Genomic DNA, 20,320 nt, shown 5'->3' on the forward strand with positions numbered 1-20,320 from the left:
GCCCGAGATTTCCAGAAAAACATCTATTTCTGCTTTATTGACTATGCCGAAGCCTTTGACTGTGTGGATCACAATAAACTGTGGAAAATTCTGAAAGAGATGGGAATACCAGACCACCTGACCTGCCTCCTGAGAAAACTGTATGGAGGTCAGGAAGCAACAGTTAGAACTGGTCATGGAACAACAGACTGGTTCCAAATAGGAAAAGGAGTGTGTCAAGGCTGTATATTGTCACTGTGTTTATTTAACTGAGAAACACTGGGCTGATGAAGCACAAGTTGGAATGAAGATTGCCGGGAGAAATATCAATAACCTCACATATGCAGAAGACACCACCCTTATGACAGAAAGTTAAGAAGAACTAAAGAGCCTCTTGATGAGAGTGAAAGTAGAGAGTGAAAAAGTTGGCTTAAAGTTCAACATTCAAAAAACTAAGATCACGGCATCTGGTCCCATCACTTCATGGCAAATAGATGGGGAAACAGTGGAAACAGTGGCTGACTTTATTTTTGGGGGCTCCAAAATCACTGTAGAAGGTGAATGCAGCCATGAAATTAAGACGCTTACTTCTTGGAAGAAAAGTTATGACCAACTTAGACAGCATATTAAAAAGCAGAGACATTACTTTGCCAACAAAGGTCCATCTAGTCAAGGCTAGGGTTTGTCCAGTAGTCATGTATGGATTTGAGAGACTATAAAGAAAGCTGAGCACTGAAGAATTGATGCATTTGAACTGTGGTGTTGGAGAAGACTCTAGAGTCCCTTGGACTGAAAGAAGATACAACCAGTCCACCCTAAAGGAAATCAGTCCTGAATATTCATTGGAAGGACTGATGTTGAAGCTGAAACTCCAATACTTTGGCCACCTGATGCGAAGAGCTGACTCATTGGAAAAGACCCTGATGATGGAAAGATTGAAGGTGGGAGGAGAAGGAGATGACGAGGAGGAGGAGGATGAGATGGTTGGATGGCATCACCAACTCAATGGGCATGAGTTTGAGAGTTGGTGATGGACAGGGAGGCCTGGCGTGCTCCAGTGCATGGGGTTGCAAAGAGTCGGACATGACTGAGTGACTGAACTGAATAGCAGCCTCTTAGAATTGGACTGGCTACGTAGCCCCTATGCCTTTTAACTGCAAGGTGTGAGAATAGTTGCGGATTGAAGAATTACTTCAAGATGTTGAAGATAAAAGGTATTTTGGTTTTTTCTGTGGGCTTCCCAGGTGGCTCAGAGATAAAGAATCTGCCTGCCAAGCAGATGTGGGTTTGATCCCTGGGTCAGTAAGATCTCCTGGAGAAGGAAATGGCAACACACTCCACTATTCTTGCCTGGGAAATCCCTTGGATGAAGGAGCCCAGTGGGCTACAACACAACTGAGTGGGCACACACACACACACACACACACACACACACAATTAGCACGACAGGGCTTCAGCTTCAGCTTCCAAAGCACTCAGCACAGCTCACAATACCTGGCTAAGAGTTCTGAAGAAGGACAATAACAAAATGATGCAACAGTTATCAATCACCTTTTCTGCAATATTTTATCCTGTAAATGTTCGCTGAATCTTTACCAGGTTAGTTTTTTTTTTTTTTTTTTTAAAGTGAAGTTGCTCAGTTGTGTCCGACTCTTTGCGACCCCGTGGACTGTAGCCCACCAGGCTCCTCCATCCTTGGGATTCTCCAGGCAAGAATACTGGAGTGGGTTGCCATTTCCTTTTCCAGGGGATCTTCCTGACCCAGGGATTGAACCCAGGTATCCCCCATTGCAGGCAGACACTTTAATCTCTGAGCCACCTGAGAAATGTACAAAATTCATTTCTTCCATGAAAACCTATGATCTGGAGCCCATCTGAACTTTTTGAGAACATGGAATAATTCAGATCAAGGGACTCTGCAAACAACTTTTGTCATTAATGTTTATTTCAATTAAATAAATGTGAATTCAGAATTAATGTAAGATAAAACCTCAAAGTATTTAGCAAAACAAATGCTATTATGAGTTTGATTAAAATATTTGTGCTACCTGTGTTATGAACTACAGACATTCACAAAATTTAAAGCACATTCTGAAAAAAATAAAATTCTGATAAATTCTGTTTGTAAAAATCAATTCAGTGGTACAGTCCCCCTGGGGAAGAACCAATCTGCCTTGTTACCATCAATTAAAAATCAAATGAGATATTTTCCTCTTTTAGTTGTGACCGTCACAGCACTATATAACACATACAAACCTAAATCCTTTTGATCAGAGAATACAGTAAATAAGACTGGTATTTAACAGGTCTTACAGATCATGTAGTATAAAACATTTTCTTTTGCAAATAAAATGTATAAACTATTTCAAAAATATCAAACCAGTGAAAAATATGTTGACTGCAACAAAATTTCCAAACAGAAGTTCAAAAATCTTGGCAAAGCTATGCCTGTAACATCAAATAAAATCTAGCTTTATTTACCAAATAAAATAGTCATTAAAAATACATAACACTTCAACATTTCAATAGAAATTGCTGTTCTGTCATACACGATCAACTCTGTTTTCTCAATAATTTGAATAAAATTTCAATTATAAGATAAATGAAGACTAAAAATAAAAACAATGCAAATTAAAGTGTTTTAGAGACCTACATATAAGTAATTTCCAAACACATAATTGTTATATGATTATGGTTTGGAACAAATTTTCCCTGAGCACTCTTTCTGCTTGGTTAGAAAAACTGATTTTTCCTGAATAATTCGATTTTTCATCCATCAAGTGTATCTGGGAATCTTTCCTTCCAGACTCTCTAAAGTAATAACTGATTATAACCATTTTAAGGGGCTATTTGAATGGCTATACAATTATGGTTGAGTTTTAGTGCTCTGAGAACTGTACAGTGGGTGTCTTGTACAACTGAAATGATTTACTATCCTAAAACTATCAACAGTTGCTTTAACAAATTCAGAATCCAAATTTGTTTTAACAAATTCAGCTGTTTTAACTAGCTTCACAGAAGAAAGAAGTAATAATCAGTTAATTCCAGACCAATAAATACATATTAAAAACTGAAAAAAGAGTTGGATTAACATTGTGATTTCTCTGGAATAACACTGAAAAAAATTAAGCCTTCTGCCCAAAACAGGAAATACTTCATGCTAAAACTTTACGTAATTCAGTTTTGAGATCTGTCACTCCTTAAAAGTCATGCAAGCATAAAATTAGCATCACTGGAAATTTCGTTGCATAAATGGCAGTTCTCAATGCTATCACCAGATTCACAGCCCAAAGACACACTGTAATCAGTGCACATGTACAGTACCACTGCTAGATGTGTTCCCCTAATTTTTTAAGATCTTAAAAAACTCTTAGCTATTTGAGAGTTTAGGCCTCTTCTCTTTCAAATAAATAAAGCATAACAAATACCTGGGAGTCTTAACTATGTAAATTCCTGAATACTAATTTTTTACATAGCCTAGCATCACACTGATAGCTAATGGTGAATGATGTTGGATTCGTGATCTCTGAAGATTTCAGCTTCAGGACTAGGGACCAAGCTTGATCACTCAAGAGCTTTTGTGTAGGAGAGTTCTATTAAAGTATAAAAAGGGACAGAGAAACCTTCTGACACAGACATCAGAAAGGGGATGGAGAGTGTCCCCCCTCCATAGTCTTATCAAGGCCTTATATACTTTTATCAGACCCACTCCCAAAACATAATCTTAAATTAATCTTAAATTAACAAGATTCAACTAACAATAGAAAGGTCTTACCAGACTCACTCTCACAACAAACATCATAACAAGATTAGTCAGAAGGTTCTTATTAAGAAGGATAAACATGTCCTAGAGCAAGACATATTGCTGTTACATAATCATTAAAGTGAAGTAGCTCAGTCACGTCCAACTCTTCGTAACCCCATGGACTGTAGCCTAGCAGGCTCCTCTGTCCATGGGATTTTCCAAGCAATAGGACAGGAGTGGATTGCCATTTCCTTCTCCAGGGGATCTTCCTGACCCAGGGATCGAACCCAGGTCTCCCACATTGTAGACAGACGCTTTGCTGTCTAAGCCATACCTAATCATTAGTACAGAGCTTAAGGAAAAACATACCCTTCAGTCATTAAGTGAAGTCACTCAGTCATGTCCGACTCCTTGCCGACCCCATGGACTGTAGCCAACAAGGCTCCTCTGTCCATGGAATTTTCCAGGCAAGAGTACTGGAGTGGGTTGCCATTTCCTTCTCCAGGGGATCTTCCCCACCCAGGGATCAAACCCAGGTCTCCCACACTGCAGGCAAATGCTTTACCGTCTGAGCCTGGGCTTAAAGAAAAAATGTTTTATGTGACTAATGTAGAAAAAAAATGTTTGTCCTTTTCTCCTTGAGAGCTCCAGACCCCTTTCTCCTTCTCGAGGGCCCCAGATCCCTTCCTCCTCTGTGAGGGCCCTGGACTCCTTCCTGCTTGAGGGCCCCAGATTCCTTATCAACCTACTTAAGAGTGAATTCTCTCAACACCAAAGGAAAATCAGATTTAAGAAGTTTCATATTTATAATTTCATAAGACTTAACTTATATATTTCCCTTACCACTAGATTTATGTGGCTTGCAAGAATATTTAATAAATAACTTAAAACATTTAGAAGTAATCATTCCGAAGATCTTCAAGTAAGCAGTTTCAAGTGTCCAGAGGTATGTCTTCTGTCTTCTTATATTTTAAGATACTTTACATAGGACGACCTTGACCAAGACGACTTTTAGACCTAGATTTTTTTAAACAGAAAAGAACGTAAGAGGTGCTTCTAAAACAATAAGAAGTTGCCACTGCTTTAGGTTAAGTCTGATTGACACTGTCAAAATTTAATGAAAATTCATATACCTCCATAATCCACTTTAAAAATTCTTGGAGTGAAATGTACTTTGGAATTCAGGTATTTTTAAATTTTTAATATTATGAGTCTGTAGTAGTCCCCCTTAACCAAACACATGAGTATTTCTTTACTGACACAAATGAGCATTTATATTAAGTAGGATAAATAAAAACTACAAATAGCACCACAGTAGCTCAGATCAGGTTTGAGTTGCCACAAATGTATGAAAAAAACTTTGGGCTTTCTGAGTTTTCTGGATTTCAGAATTGCAGATAAGGCATTTGGATCTGTAGAATTAATGATCAATTTTCAGGAACTGCTAATCTTTCAAAGAAAATTTTGTGCTGTAAAGTGACACAGAACATACAAGTTAGATATTCTTTTTCTTTGGCCCCATTGCACAGTATGAGGGATCTTAGTTCCCGGACCAGCCCCCTGTAATGGAAGCATGGAGTCTTAACCACTGAACCTCCAGGGAAGTCCCACAAGTTAGATTTTATAAAGAGAGAACAAGAAATAAGAAAATTTCAATGATTTATATAAAGTAGTAATATGTTATCAATAAACAGCATAAAAATCCTGCTAGTTTGCAGTGGCACTACAGCTTACATTTGTCAGTTGTTGACTTGGAACCAAGCTGACTCAATAAACAGAAAACTGATTTTAAAAAGCTATACTTTCATTAAATTTTGTCATCATGACCTTTTAAAGTCTTAACTCTTAAGTTAAAATCTCGTTCTGACTAATGTCTTGTTTCAAGCAAAATAAAACCAAACTCAAATTATGTGCTTCTAGTGTTCATATGGTTTTTCCCTTAAGAAAAAAAAAATATATCATCACTTCAAAGCTGGCATTCTGAATTCACTTCTGCTGATTTACCTTGCGTTTTTTTCCGAGCTGCTCTGCCGAGCACTGACTGGCACTGAGGCCTTGATTTGTGCTTCAAGCCTGGAATAAATACCTCCTGCAAACTGTAAAGGAGCAAAATTAAGTTACTATCTATATGGAACCAATAATTGAAACAGCATTACTTTTGAATTTAGAAGCAATTTTTTAATTTTTTAAATTAAAAACTGTCTCTGAGTTATAATTTATACGTGCTATTTTACTTTAAAATTCACCCTATTTAGTGTACTGTTCTGAGTTGAATTTTGACAAATGCATACAGTTGTGTGAACACTTATAATGGAGACATAACCCAGTTCTATCACCCCAAGAAAATCCCCTAGTGCCCCCTTTTAAGGCCAATGATTTGATGACTTTACAGTACAAATTCTGGCAACCATCAACTTTTGGGCTATTTTTCTTGGCTGGTCTGTGTAGTCTGCAGGATCTTAGTTCCCTGACCAAGGATAGAGCTTGCGCCCTTGGCAGTGAAAGAACAGAGTCCTAACCACTGGACCGCCAGGGAATTCCCCTACTTACCTGTTTTATGTCCCTATACCTTTGCATTTTCCAGAACCTTATATATATACAGAATCATATAGCTTACAGCCTTTTGAATAAGGCTTCTTTCACTTACCATAATGTGTAGGAGATTCACCTATGTTGCAGCATGTATCAGTAGCTCATTCTTTTTTATACGTACCACAGTCTTAATTCACTTATCAAGTAAAGGACATTTGGGTTGTTTCTAGTTTTTAACAATTCTAAATAAAGCCCCTGTAAAGATGTGTGAAATGATCTGTATGGTGAGTAAACATTAAACAATATAAGAAACAAGCAAACTGTTGTCCAAAGTAGCCATTCCCTTTTGCATCCTTACTAGTTATATATGACAGTTCCAGTTGCTCTATATCGTTGTTAGCATATTAAAAAAAATTTTCTTTAGACATTTTAGTAGGTGTATAGTGGTATCTTGTTGAGGGATTAATTTACGTTTCCCTAATGACCTAGATAGCATATTGAAAAGCAAAGACATTACTTTGCCAACAAAAGTCTGTTTAGTCAAGGCTATGGCTTTTCCAGTGGCCATGTATGGATGTGAGAACTGGACTGTGAAGAAAGCTGAGCACTGAAGAATTGATGCTTTTGAACTGTGGTGTTGGAGAAGACTCTTGAGGTCCCTTGGACTGCAAGGAGATCCAACTGGTCCCTTCTGAAGGAGATCAGCCCTGGGATTTCTTTGGAAGGAATGATGCTAAAGCTGAAACTACAATACTTTGGCCACTTCATGCGAAGACTTGACTTACTGGAAAAGACTCTGATGCTGGGAGGGACTGGGGGCAGGAGGAGAAGGGGACGACAGAGGACGAGATGGCAGGATGGCATCACTGACCTGATGGACGTGAGTCTGAGTGAACTCCGGGAGTTGGTGATGGACAGGGAGGCCTGGCGTGCTGCGATTCATGGGGTCGCAAAGAGTCAGACACGACTGAGTGACTGAACTGAACTGAACTGAACTGAACTGAATGACTAAGAAGGCAAAGAGGCTATCTGCGGAGGCTTCGCTAATAAAGAAGTGAAGTGAAAGGCAAAGGAAAAAAGGAAAGATATACCCAACTGAATGCAGAGTTCCAGAGAAAAAGCAGGGAGAGATAAGAAGGCCTTCTACAATGAACAATGCAAAGAAAGAGGAAAACAACAGAATGGGAAAGACTAGAGATTTCTTTAAGAAAACTGGAGATGTCAAGGGAACATTTTACGCAAGGATGGGCAAGATAAAGGAAAGAAACGGTATGGACCTAACAGAAACAGAAGGGATGAAGAAGAGGTGGCAAGAATATACAGAAGAACTATACAGGAGAGGTTTTAATGACCCAGATAACCACCATGGTGTTATCACTCACCTAGAACCAGACATCCTGGAGTATGAAGTCACGTGGGCCTTAAGAAGCATCACTACAAACTAAGCTAGTGGAGGTGATGGAATTCCAGTTGAGCTATTTCAAATTCTAAAAGATGATGCTGTTAAAGTACTATACTCAATATGTCAGCAAATTTGGAAAACTCAGCAGTGGCCACAAGACTGGAAAAGGTCAGTTTTCATTCCATTCCAAAAAAAGGGCAATGTCAAAGAATGTTCAAACTACTGCACAATTGTACTCATTTTACATGCTAGAATGGTAATGCTCAAAATCCTTCAAGCTAGGCTTCAACGGTATGTGAACTGAGAACTTCCAGATGTACAGCTGGATTTATAAAAGGCAGAGGAAACAGATCAAATTGTCAACATTTGTTGGATCACGGAAAAAGCAAGGGAATTCCAGAAAATGTCTACTTCTGCTTCATTGACTATGCTAAAGCCTTTGACTGTGTGGATCATAATAGCTGGAAAATTCTTAAGGAACTGGGAATACTGGACCACCTTATCTGTCTCCTGAGAAACTGTATGTGGGTCAAGAAGTAACAGCTAGAACCAGACATGGAACAATGGACTGGTTCAACACTGGGAAAGGAATACGTCAAGGCTAAATACTGTCAACCTGCTTACTTAACTTTTACACAGAGTATATCATGTGAAATGCTGGGCTGGATGAATCACAAGCTGGAATCAAGACTGCTAGGAGAAATATCAACATCCTCAGATATGCAGATGATATCACTTTAATGGCAGGAAGTGAAGAGGAACTGAAGAGCCTCTTGATGGGGGGTAGTGAAACTCAACATCAAAAAACTAAGATCATGGCATTTGGTCCCATCATTTCATGGCAAATAGAAGCAGAAAAAGTAGAAGCAGTGACATATTTTACCTTCTTGGACTCCAAAATCACTGTGGACACTCCAAAATTTCATGGTGAAATTTTGACTGCAGCCATGAAATTAAGACGCTTGCTCCCTGGAAGGTAAACTAAGCCAAATCTAGACAGCATATTCAAAAGCAGAGCTACCACTCTGCTGACAAAGGTTCGTATAGTCAAGGCTATGGTTTTCCCAGTAGTCATGTATGGATATGAGGGTTGGATCATAAAGAAGACTGAGCACCAAAGAACAGATGCTTTCGAATTGCGGTGCTGGAGAAAACTCTTTGACAGTCCCCTGGACGGCAAGGAGATCGAACCAGTCAATCCTAGAGGAAATCAACCCTGAATATTCATTGAAAGGACTGATGTTGAAGCTCCAATACTGTAGCCATGTGACGTGAAGAGCTGACTCACTGGCGAAGACTCTGATGCTGAAAAAGACTGACGGCAAGAGGAGAAGTGGGCAGCAGAGGATAAGATAGTTAGCATCGCTGATCCAATGGACAAGAGTCTGAGCAAACTTCAGGAGATAGTGGAGGACAGAGCAGCCTTGGTATGCTACATTCCATGGGGTCACAAAGAGTAGGACAAGACTTAGTGACTGAACAACAATAATAATGACTAATGGCATTTCTGGTGGTGGCTCAGCAGTAAAGAATCTGCCTGCACTGCAGGAGACAGAAATTCAATCCCTGGGTCAGGAAGATCCTCTGGAGAAGGAAATCCTCTGCTCCAGTATTCTTGCCTGGGAAATCCCATGCACAGAGGTGCCTGGTGGACTACAGTCCAGGGGGGGTCACAAAAGAGTGGGACAAGACTGCAAAAACAAACAAAAAAGATGACTAATGATGTTGCCATCTTTTCTTGTGCTACCTTCTCTCATGAAGTCTATGGTTAATTTTTTGCCTGCTTCTTTTTATTGGGCTGTTTATTTTCTCACAGTTTATGGTTTGCTTTTTCATTCTCTTAATAATGCCTTTCAAAAAAAAGTTTTAAATTTTGATGAAATCCAACTTTTTTCTTTTATGAATCATGCTTTTGGCGTTGTAGCTAAGAAATATTTGTCTAACCCATGGTGATAAAGATTTTTTTTCCTGTTTCTTCTTGTAGGGAAACAAATTTTTCAATAAAAGCATTAGGGGCAAAAGTGACTGTAAATATATAATACTGATACTAACAATGATATATAATGTTATAACTAATATGTAATTCAGTAAGAGTACAGGTATTTCTTGTTATCATTTTTATAGTAAGATAACATCTTATTTTAAAGATAACATCTAAGCACCGATACAGAGCTGATAAAATTAGCAAATCCAGGAGGTCACCTTTCACAATGAAGTTAATCTGTTCCTGGATACTATACTTTTAGCGACAGTGTACTTTACTATGTGTGTTACACAGGTCTATGGACCATAAGAGGTGGTGAAAAACTTTTATGTGAATGAACTGGCTAACTGGTACAGAATATAAAAATATATTAAAAATTTACTCTTAAAATCATAAAGCATCTTTATACTTATGATGAAAATAAAGTAGGAAAGAGTACTAAGCAAGCACCATACGTGAGTAGGTAATTCTTACTTCTTTGGCTTCCCTTGACCTGACTCGATCCAGATCTCCCAATCTCATCTTTATTAGGTGCCCAGTAATTTCAGACATCCGCCGCTGATCTGAAAGGTAAAAATTAATAAATCTTACTTTTATGAGGATGTTTAGTAATTTTTATTTCTTAAAGAAGACTGCAATTATTAAAAGTCCATGAAAACACTACTGTATATTATTTGTAGACACATACACCTATTTATCTTTGAAGGACTTTAGGCTTCAAGTAGCAAAATGGCTCATATATATATAACTGGGCTGCTTTTAAGATGACTGTAAATCAGCTGAAGACATTCAGCTTTCTTGAAAGTGGAAGCGGTGGATGAAAGTCAGTCTGAGAGACCTCAGAACGATGGATGCATGAAACCACACATTATCTATCTATTATCACATCTATTATCTAGTAATGAAACTCTGGTTGGTGCCTGAGGAAATGTGCTAATTTGGGGCCTTATTCCAGTTGGAACCTTTAAAGCTATTCAGCATACTTCATAAAAGACTCCTATCATTGCTATTTATAGCCAATTTGTACATTACCCAAATACTACTACTTACCATCTTCTCTTTGTGCATCTTGGTTGAATCTCAAGGATCTTGTGGTATCCCACTTATTCTTCTGCATACTCACACTATTGAAAAAATTAAACAAAAATCAGCATTGATGTTTTTAGAGTGAACATCTGACTGGATTAAGGAATAATACTCACATGAAAGGAGACACATCTCTAGAAGTTGACTAAAAAAAAGTAGACAACATTAAGGCCCAATTAGAACATATTTACTGATTAGCGTTATAGGTAATAACAAAAAAGAGTTTTTATTTATTGGGTACATTGTTTCATTGAAGTTTTGCAACAACCATGTGAGATAGATGCTATTATTATCTCTATATTAAAACAGTTTCAGAGGAGTTAAGAAACTTATCCAAAGGGAAAGAGACCTAGAATTTGAACCTGTTTTATTTATCTGACCTGGAAGCCCCCCACCTCTAATGCAGTCTTTTAGAATTCACTCATTCTATGCCTGTGGTCCTTAACATGGAGATGAATGTGCAATCCATCCAACATATACTGTGTGGAATGTGTCTCTGCCCCAGTTTTTCACACATTTTTAGAATCCACAGTTCCTCTTTTAGCCAACAGTAGTTACACTGTTCTCTTATTCCTACCTGGCTTTTTACTCCTTCCTTTGAAGGCATGAGGAAATAAGAATAATTTTAAAAGGTCATAAAATATAATCAATTCTAAAAACTTTTATTTTTTGAATAAGAAATATTGGTTCAAAATTCAAGAAGTATAAATAGGACACACAGTAAAGAAGTTTCTGTCCTTCCCCCTAGATATTCAGTTCCCTTTCTTAGAGGCAACCAATTTTATCAATTTCTGAAATAGCTTTCTATAGCCATTTTATGGATACATAAGAAAATTCATATGTATTTCTTTATCTATTCTACATAAATGGTAGCATAATATACCACTATACATACTGCTCTGCACTTTTCCTTTTTTCTTCTTCTCTTAAAGTATAGTTAATTTGCAATGGTGCGTTAGTTTCTGGTATAAAGTGATTCAGCTTATATATATATATTTTCACACACACACTCTGGAGTGGATAGCCATTCCCTTCTCTAGGGGATCTTCCCAACCCAAGGACCAAACCTGGGTCTCCCATATTGCAGGCAGATTCTTTATTGTCTGAGCTACCAGGGAAGCCCATGATATATATATATTTATATATATTCTTTTTCACATTCTTTTCCATTGTAGTTTATTATAAGACGTCGAATATAGTCCTCTGCGCTATAGGATCTTGTTGTCTATTTTATATATAGTAGTTTGTATATGCTAATCCAAAACCGCTAATTTATCTTTCTTATACTTCACTTTCCTTTCTTCATGTGTCAATATACCTTAGAGATCTTTAATCTCAGTCTTTACAGAGATTCTTTACTCATCTTTACACTGCTAGCATTTCACTGTGGTACTCATAGCTCTTCTTTTTCAGATTTTTCCTGCTTATTTCTTAATACAAACTTTAGAACAGTAATAGATAATTTATAGTTACCCTCTCCAGCGCCTTTTCTTTCTTCTGACCACAGGGTGAAGACATCTGCTTTTTTGGTTGTTTAGCGAACTTCTTTGGCTTCTCCTTTTTCCCTGATAATAGAACATCAGTGTTATCAGCCCATGCACTTGTCACATCCAAACAATAAAATCACTGAAAAAACAAAATACTGTTTTTAAAAACTAAAAAATTACCTTTAGATAAATAGTAAATATGTGAAGAAACAAAACTAAAAGTGCTTTACAGAGGTTCCTTGACTTTTCTTCTTTCTACTTGGTGAAAATCTTAGGGAAAAAATGAGGGCAATGAATTCCAAGTCCCAGTGAAATTAAATGTAGAAAAATGTTGGGGAAATTACACATATTTATTTCCCTGAATCTAATGTGACAGTGGAGTCATCTCCTAATTCCAAATTTTTCAATATAAAAAATAACTGTAACCCCAAAAATCACAAATTGAGAAGGGGAGGAAAGAAGAGTTCACATACACAAAATCTTTAAAATGCCTTTGTTCACACAGGAGGTTGGGCTATGAGGGTAAAAATGGAGGTAGAACATAAATGATCCTAGGAAGAAGCAGATCTGGGATAAACTGTATTCAAAATGAGGGCATTCCTGTAATGAACATTCAGACCTTACTCTTGGCTGACAGTTTAGTGGAGAAAGGAGACAGGCAAAAAAAGAGGGAGGGGAAAGAAGTATTTCTCTAAAAACAAGGTTGGAAGGTTGATAATAATACATTAGATTGCTGTTTCCCAATTATCAATTATTTGCACATCATCTTTATAGTTTTTGCTCTATCTTAAAAAAGAAACTTCATCACTACCAAATGAAAAGCCTATAAAATGTGCTACATAGAAGACAATCTTGAAGATAACAGAATAAAGACAAAACAACATTTAGAATCTAGATAGATTTATTTTTCTGCTGGCCCTGGGCCCCTGACATGTGTCTCTCTGTTCATGTGGGAGATTAACAAGTGTTATATTGCTAAAAGCCATGATAGGGTGGGCTACATGATAACAGCAGTGTGAAAGGGTGGACAATTCCTCCCCCCACAATAATGATAAAAACAGAACAAAAATCGTATAACCAATCATCTGCAGATACTGGAGAATAATCAAAGGAAGAGAGAAAGTTCACTGTTTACATGTGAAAAAAGCTTCCTTATCTGACGGCACTTTCTCCCTCCTCAGCTCAGGGAGAAAAATTATAACCTTGAGTTGCAGGGAGAAAATGATAGAGTTCAAAGCAACAGAGGTGCTAGGAATTCAAAGGGGAAAATTTTGAAAACAAGAAAGAGATCTGAGGCCTAAAATGTGAACATAAACTATGCCCAAATTCTGAGCTGAATGTTAAACTATGCAAGTACACAGGAGACCCTAGGAAGCTCATCTAAAAAGGCAAGCAGAAACCAGGGTGGGGTGTTGATCACTGGAAGACAGAACTGCTCTCTGTGAGAGGAGGCACATTTCCTGTGCCTTTGAATGACTTCCCCAAACTGTTTTTAGCTTGAGCTTCTGAGAGTCTTGCTGGCTTGAATTATCACAGGTCAGACCTGGGACTGGAAAAACAAGTAGGAATCTAGGGGGAACTCCAAAGCAAGGAAACCACCAAGCAGGTAAGCCCCCAGTAAATTCTTTCCTTGGCTGACCACTAAACTCCCCAAACTGTCATCCTGCAGATGCTGCCACCCTCCATGGTGACTGCTGAGGAGCTGGGGGAATGCAAGAAGCAAGGTGAACAAGGAACAGGATTGACCCCAGATAGCTGAGGTGCACATGAAAGAAATGAATTCAGTGAGCCCAGAGGCTTGCATCTTCTCATACACAGAATGCTCAGTTCCTTCACTGATACCTGATCTTGATGTTCAGACTGCCTGCTCTATTTGTTGCAAACTTGTATATAGCCTAACATCCTCCTGCCTCCATGGAGCAGTTTTCTCAGAGCTACTGAGATGCTGTGTCTTGGGCTCAGTGTCCTAAACATTCCCACCAGATAAAATAGCTCTCTACTTTCAGAATGTGAATATATATTTTCAGTCAACAGTTTTGGTGACCATGAAGCAACCCACAGCAGATTTCTTTCTTCCGCATGAACTTTATGAGAAACCAAGACATAGTACCAGAAGAGGCTCACTAAACTACACAGGCTGGTGTGGCCTTTGAGGTGACGGCAGCCAAAAGCAGCAGCAGTTAGCAGGCAAAAAAACCTGTGCAGAGACACCAGCAGGGAGACGGATTTTGCAGCATGGCTTAGGCAGGTTAACTGCTTATGAGAACAAAAATCCCAACAATTCTTAGGAGAATAAAAGGTTTCAGAGTTGCACAAAGATAATCTACAGAATTTAGTTTTCACCCAAAAGTCATGAGATAATGAAAATAAGTATGATCCACTCAGAAGAAACAGTTGATAGAAACTGATTGAGAAGGCCAGCATGTTGGATCTGGGAGACAATAATTCCAAAGCAACTGTTACAAACATGTTCAAAGGAAAAATGGTAGAGAGAATCTCAACACATAAACAGAAAATATAAAAGAAGAACCAGGGGGTAAATTCTAGAGCTGAAAGGAAAAACTGAACTGAAAAAGTTAAAAAATGTACCAGATAGGCTCAAAAGAAAATCTGAAATGGCAGAAAAATGAATCATGAATGTGAAGTCAAGGATTAGAAATTATCCAGTCGGGGGGAGACATGACTGAAGAAAAGACCCAGAGCCTCAGAAACAGTATCAAAAGGCCATTGGAGACCCAGAAAACAAATGTGACAAAGGGGCACAAAAAATACTTGAAAGAAATAATGACTGTAAGATAACAATTTATAGATTCAAAAAGTTCAACAAGCCCCAAATAAAATAAACACAAAGAAAATCACATCTAGGCATACTGTAGTCAAGCTTCTAAAAGTCAAAAATAAAAAGGTAAATCTCGAAAGCAGCAAGATTAAAAGTATACATTATATACATAACAGGGGAAATTTTTATCACAAGGACTAACTTCTCAGAAACAATGGAGGGCAGAAGACTGAAATATTTAAGTGCTGAAAGAAGGCAATATATAGATATATAGTTATACAGTTATGGCTGATTAGTGCTGCTGTATGACAGAAACCAATACGACATTATAAAGCAATTATCTTCCAAATTTAAAAAGAAGTGCTAAAAGAAAAAAGCTGTTAATCAAGAATTATAAATTGAGAAAACTGTACTTCAAAAACAAAAGCAAAATAAAGACATTTTCAGGTGAATAAAGGCAAGAGAATTCACCAGTACACTTGCAGTATACTTGCGCTACAGGAAATAAGAAGTCCTTCACGCTCAGTTGGTTAAGAATCCATGGGGTCGCAAAGAGTCGGACACACTGAGAGACTTTCACTCATGAATGAATGAATGAATGAAAGAAAATAACATCAGATGGTAACAAAGATATAGACACAAATGATAAACTCGTTGGTGAATATAAAGGACTAAAGGTATATATTTTTCTTTGTTCCCTTCTCTAAAGGTTCTTATGTTAATATTTTACCTGGAGTAATTCATATTACCTTTAAGTAGACTGTGACAGATTAAAAAGGCATGTTGAAATCTTTAGAACAATCAAATGCAAAGAAATATAACTAAAAAGCTAATAATTTAAATAATATACTAAAATTATTTTCTTAGTACAAAAAAAGCAGGAAAGGAGAAACACAGAAATAAAACATTTGAGCCAATTAGCAAATGAATAGCAAAATGGCAAACCTAACACAACCATATCAATAAACATATTAAATATAAATACAATAAATGGTCCAGTCAAAATGCAGAGATTGTCAAACTGGACAAGAAAGCCATTTCCAATAATATGCTATCTATAACATGCATACTTCAAATTAAAATATTGTTGAAAATAAAAGGATAGGAGAAAGATATGTCATTAAAATGGTAAACAAAACAAATCTAGAGTGATTATGTTAAAATCAAACAAAACAGACTTTAAGATAAGCAGTTCTACTATAAATAAAGAGGGCTCCATCATGATAAAATAGTCAGTACACTATAAATGTATATATGCCTAGTTACAAAGCTCAAACACATACTATGCCATGCCATGCCTGCTGCTCAGTCATGTCTTGACTCTTTGAGACCCCATGGACTGTAGTTCATCAGGCTCCTCTCTCTATGGAAGTTTCCAGTCAAGAATACTGGAGTCAGTTGCCATTTCCTACTCCAGGGGATCGTCCCAAACCAGGGATTGAACCCATGTCTCTTGAGTCTCCTGCACTGGCAGGCAGATTCTTTACCACTGCGCCACCTGGGAAACTATATCATGATGAAAGAGTCAATACACTATAATTGTATATGTGCCCAGTTACAAAGCTCTAACCCACACATAACGCAAAAGCTGACAGACTTGAAAGGAAAAATACATAAATTAACATGATAGCTTGAGATTTCAATACTAATCTCTTACTAATTGATAGAACAAGAAGTCAGAAAATGAGCACTAGAAAATCAAACCGACTTCACTCTACATTTACAGACTACTCCACCAAAAAGAGCAGAATTCACATTGTTTTCATGCACATCTGGAACATGTATCAATAAAACTTAGAAGATGAAAGCACAGAGAGTACATTTTTCAATCACAATGGAATTATATGAGAAATCTACAACTGAAAAGTATTCAGAAAATCTGAAAATATTTGGAAATTAAACACATTAATGAGCAATACATGGGTCAAAGACAAAATCATGAGCGAAATTAGAAAATATTTTGTACTAAATATAAATGAAAACAAGATATACCAAAATCTATGAGAAATACTTAAAAAGCAGTGTTTAGAGTGAGTCTTATAGTTTTAAATGCTTATACTAGATTTAAGTTTCCACATTAAGAAGCTAGAAAAAAGGGGAAATTAAGTCCAAATTAAGTTCAAGGAAGGGAACAGTAAATATAAGACTGAAAATCAATGAAATATAAAATAGACAAACTACAGGGAAAGTCTACGAAATCAAAAGCTGGTTCCTGGCAAAGATCAATAAAACTAATAAACCCGTAGCTAAACTGATCAAGAAAAAAGGAATATAAAACACAAATTAACAATACCAGGAATGAAAGAAGAACACCACCAGAGATCCTTCAGATAGAAAAGGATAAGAAAATACTATGAGCAACCTCATGCTAATAAATCTGACAATGACAATTTGGATAAAATGGACATATTCCTCGAAAGAAGTTGTCGAAACAGATTTAAGAAGAAATAGAAAACTTGAATAGCACTGTATTAATAAAAGACACTGAATTCATAGTTAAAAACCTTCCTATAAAGAAGACTCCAGGCCCAAATGACTTCACTGCTAAATTTTATCGTACATTTTAGGGCCAAAGAATACAAATACTACACAGATTCTTTCAGAAAAGGGTAGTGAACATTTTCCAACTCATTTTATGAGGTCAGTATTAACCTGATAACAAAATTTGGAGATGACATCATAAAAAAACTACAGGCAAATATCCCTCATGAGCACTAATAAAAAATCTTTAACAAAGTACATACAAGCAAGTGAAATATAGTAATATATAAAGAGAAAAATGTCTATTGATGAAAGCCTAGGTGCTGTGAAGTTTCATGTTACCATGCAAATTTTTATGTCTAACAGAAATGCAAATTATTTCTAACAGGAAAGATAACCCCAAAGATTATGGATTTACTGCCCTATAGAACATTAATCAGTTTTGTATCTAATTTGCAATCTTTTTTTCAACATTCTTTTTTTAAAATGCCTATAAATACCTGAGTTGTCAAATGCCTAACCCTAACCCTAACTTTTCTCTGCTAGTTCTCTCATTTTAACTTTAATGAGTTAAAAATTTTTGATACAAGTTCAATTTACAGTTGTATAAAATAATGTTTTTTAATTGTTAAAAAAAATCATACTTTGATGACTATTATTTAATGCTTCATTTGAGTGTCATTTCAAATCATCTCAGGTATACTGATGTAGTCACATATTTTGAGAAACCCATTAAGTTATACCTGAAATGAAAACTCGGAGGATTATTTCTTAGTATACCACACTTTTTAAAAATAACTTTATGAGTGTTCTGTGTTAGTGTCAGGGTTAGAGAATCTTGATGAAGAACTCATCCCTTGCATTAAATCCTTCAGGATATAGCCTCCTCATAAAACTGAGATGAGTTTCAACTTAGAAATCCATACTTTGTTTCTTGGATACTTCTTCTTCATCTCCAACTTCATCTTCAGTGACCTCAGACCCAGTGGTATATTCTTCTTCTTCTGAAAATAATGACTGTTGTTTCTAAAATAAAAGACAAAACATACCATATTAAAATTTTATCTTATCACATCACCAATGAATTCTTCCAAACACATTTATCTACTTATTCTGGATGAATAAGCCAAACAAAAACTGATAAAATGACCACTGTCTAGCACAACATTTGGGAAATAGATCTAAGAATTTCTACATTTAAGACAGGATAACTTTATATTAAATATTTAGAAAATTTACTATTTTCATAGGTTCTAGCAGAGTGATGGGCACATTATAGGTACTTAGTATTTGCTGAACTCCAACCCTATTTCTCAACTGAAAATATTTTCCTTGATAACTAAAATTAAGTTAAAATACAGTAATTGTCAATATTAATGTAGTCTCATAAACAAGCAATGGGAAAGAAATGGCAACCCACCCCAGTATTCTTGCCTGGGAAATCCCATGGACAGAGGAGCCTGGTGGGCTACAGTCCATGAGGTTGAAAAAGAGTCAGACATGACTTAGCAACTAAACAACAAATAAGTACATGTGCACATTCTCTGGGTGAATGTGGTCCTGGATTAAACATACCCACATCAGTTTCATGCATCCAACCACCCTCCTGTCTGTTATCACTGATACAAATTTCTATTCCATTCTTATGAATACTGGTGGCAGATGGCATAGTAACGGCAAACAGGTAAGAAAAAACAGTAAGTCAATCAATCAACCAAATAAATGGAACTTAACTGATTTGTTGTTTTGTTCAATATTCTAAATGTGACTTCCAAGTGACTTGTTTAAGAAGCCCTTTAAGAAAACTTAAGGGTTATGCAGCCAGATAATGGAGTATACGTGTTTTACAGTCCATGGAATTATCCAGGCCAGAATACTGGAGCGGGTAGCCTTTCCCTTCTCCAGGGGATCTTCCCAACCCAGGGATCAAACCCAGGTCTCCCGCACTGCAGGCGGATTCTTTACCAGCTAAGCCACAAGGGAAGCCCAAGAATACCGGAATGGGTAGCCTATCCCTTCTCCAGCATATCTTCCCAACCCAGGAATCAAACTGGGGTCTCCTGCATTGCAGGTGTATTCTTTACCAACTGAGCTATGAGAGAAGCCAATAATATTTTTAGTAAATGTGAAATTATAGATGCTGAAAAGGATGCTATACATTTAACTAACACCTATAAAATAAGGGTTTTCTATAATAGCTCAGTTGGTAAACAACCTGCCTGTAATGCGGGAGACCTGGATTTGATCCATGGGTTGGGAAGATCCCCTGGAGAAGGGAAAGGCTATCCACTCCAGTATTCTGGCCTAGAAAATTCCATGGACTGTATAGTCCATGGGGTCACAAAGAGTCAGACACGACTGAGCGACTTTTACTTTACTCGCTTCACTATAAAATAAGATACTTATAAGATTCTATTAAACTAAACTTTGATGTAGGGAAAAAGATTTATGAAAGTGAAATATAGTTGCTCACTTCTCACTTACCAGCTGCAGAGTCCAATTTTTCAGTGATAAGAACTATAAAAAAAGCCAAATAAGAAATTAATACATATGCATCTACTTAAGATTGCAGCTCCTTATTTTCATGTGGATATCAAAGAAGAGTTAGAGAAAGTTACAAGTATGGCTCCCTTCTAGGGTGAAATATCTCATCTAAAAATGATATAATACAATTTTTTATATTCCCTGCCTAGAAAAAGATGTGCATGTCTATAAAAAAAAGAAAATAATCAACATTTCCTAGTGTAATTTCTAAAGGACAAATAAATCACATACAGAGATAATATAATGTTATTTTGTGAATTATTTCACTTTTTAATGTTTATATTTTATAACAAATTAAGGA

At 36.8% G+C, this 20,320-nt stretch overlaps 1 protein-coding gene across 5 annotated transcripts in view; it reads right to left on the reverse strand.

Moving 5' to 3' along the window:
- Positions 1–1,903: 1,903 nt before the first annotated feature.
- The window catches only part of SANBR (SANT and BTB domain regulator of CSR), a 59,697-nt gene continuing 41,280 nt past the window's right edge, over positions 1,904–20,320 (reverse strand). For 4 of the 5 annotated variants that reach the window (XM_069583223.1, XM_069583220.1, XM_069583224.1 and 1 more), the window contains 8 exons: positions 19,960–19,992; positions 18,402–18,501; positions 12,202–12,293; positions 10,845–10,873; positions 10,693–10,766; positions 10,117–10,205; positions 5,729–5,820; positions 1,904–4,741 (listed from right to left, as the gene is read on the reverse strand). In XM_069583223.1, coding sequence (XP_069439324.1) covers positions 4,705–4,741; positions 5,729–5,820; positions 10,117–10,205; positions 10,693–10,766; positions 10,845–10,873; positions 12,202–12,293; positions 18,402–18,501; positions 19,960–19,992 — 546 coding nt within the window. In that variant the 3' untranslated portion in view covers positions 1,904–4,704. The remainder of the gene's footprint in view (positions 4,742–5,728; positions 5,821–10,116; positions 10,206–10,692; positions 10,767–10,844; positions 10,874–12,201; positions 12,294–18,401; positions 18,502–19,959; positions 19,993–20,320) is intronic. The other variant, XR_011255666.1, reaches the window with a different exon arrangement.

The sequence above is a fragment of the Ovis canadensis genome, chromosome 3 (genome assembly GCF_042477335.2).
Source record: "Ovis canadensis isolate MfBH-ARS-UI-01 breed Bighorn chromosome 3, ARS-UI_OviCan_v2, whole genome shotgun sequence".
In the NCBI taxonomy this organism is placed as follows: Eukaryota; Metazoa; Chordata; class Mammalia; order Artiodactyla; family Bovidae; genus Ovis; species Ovis canadensis.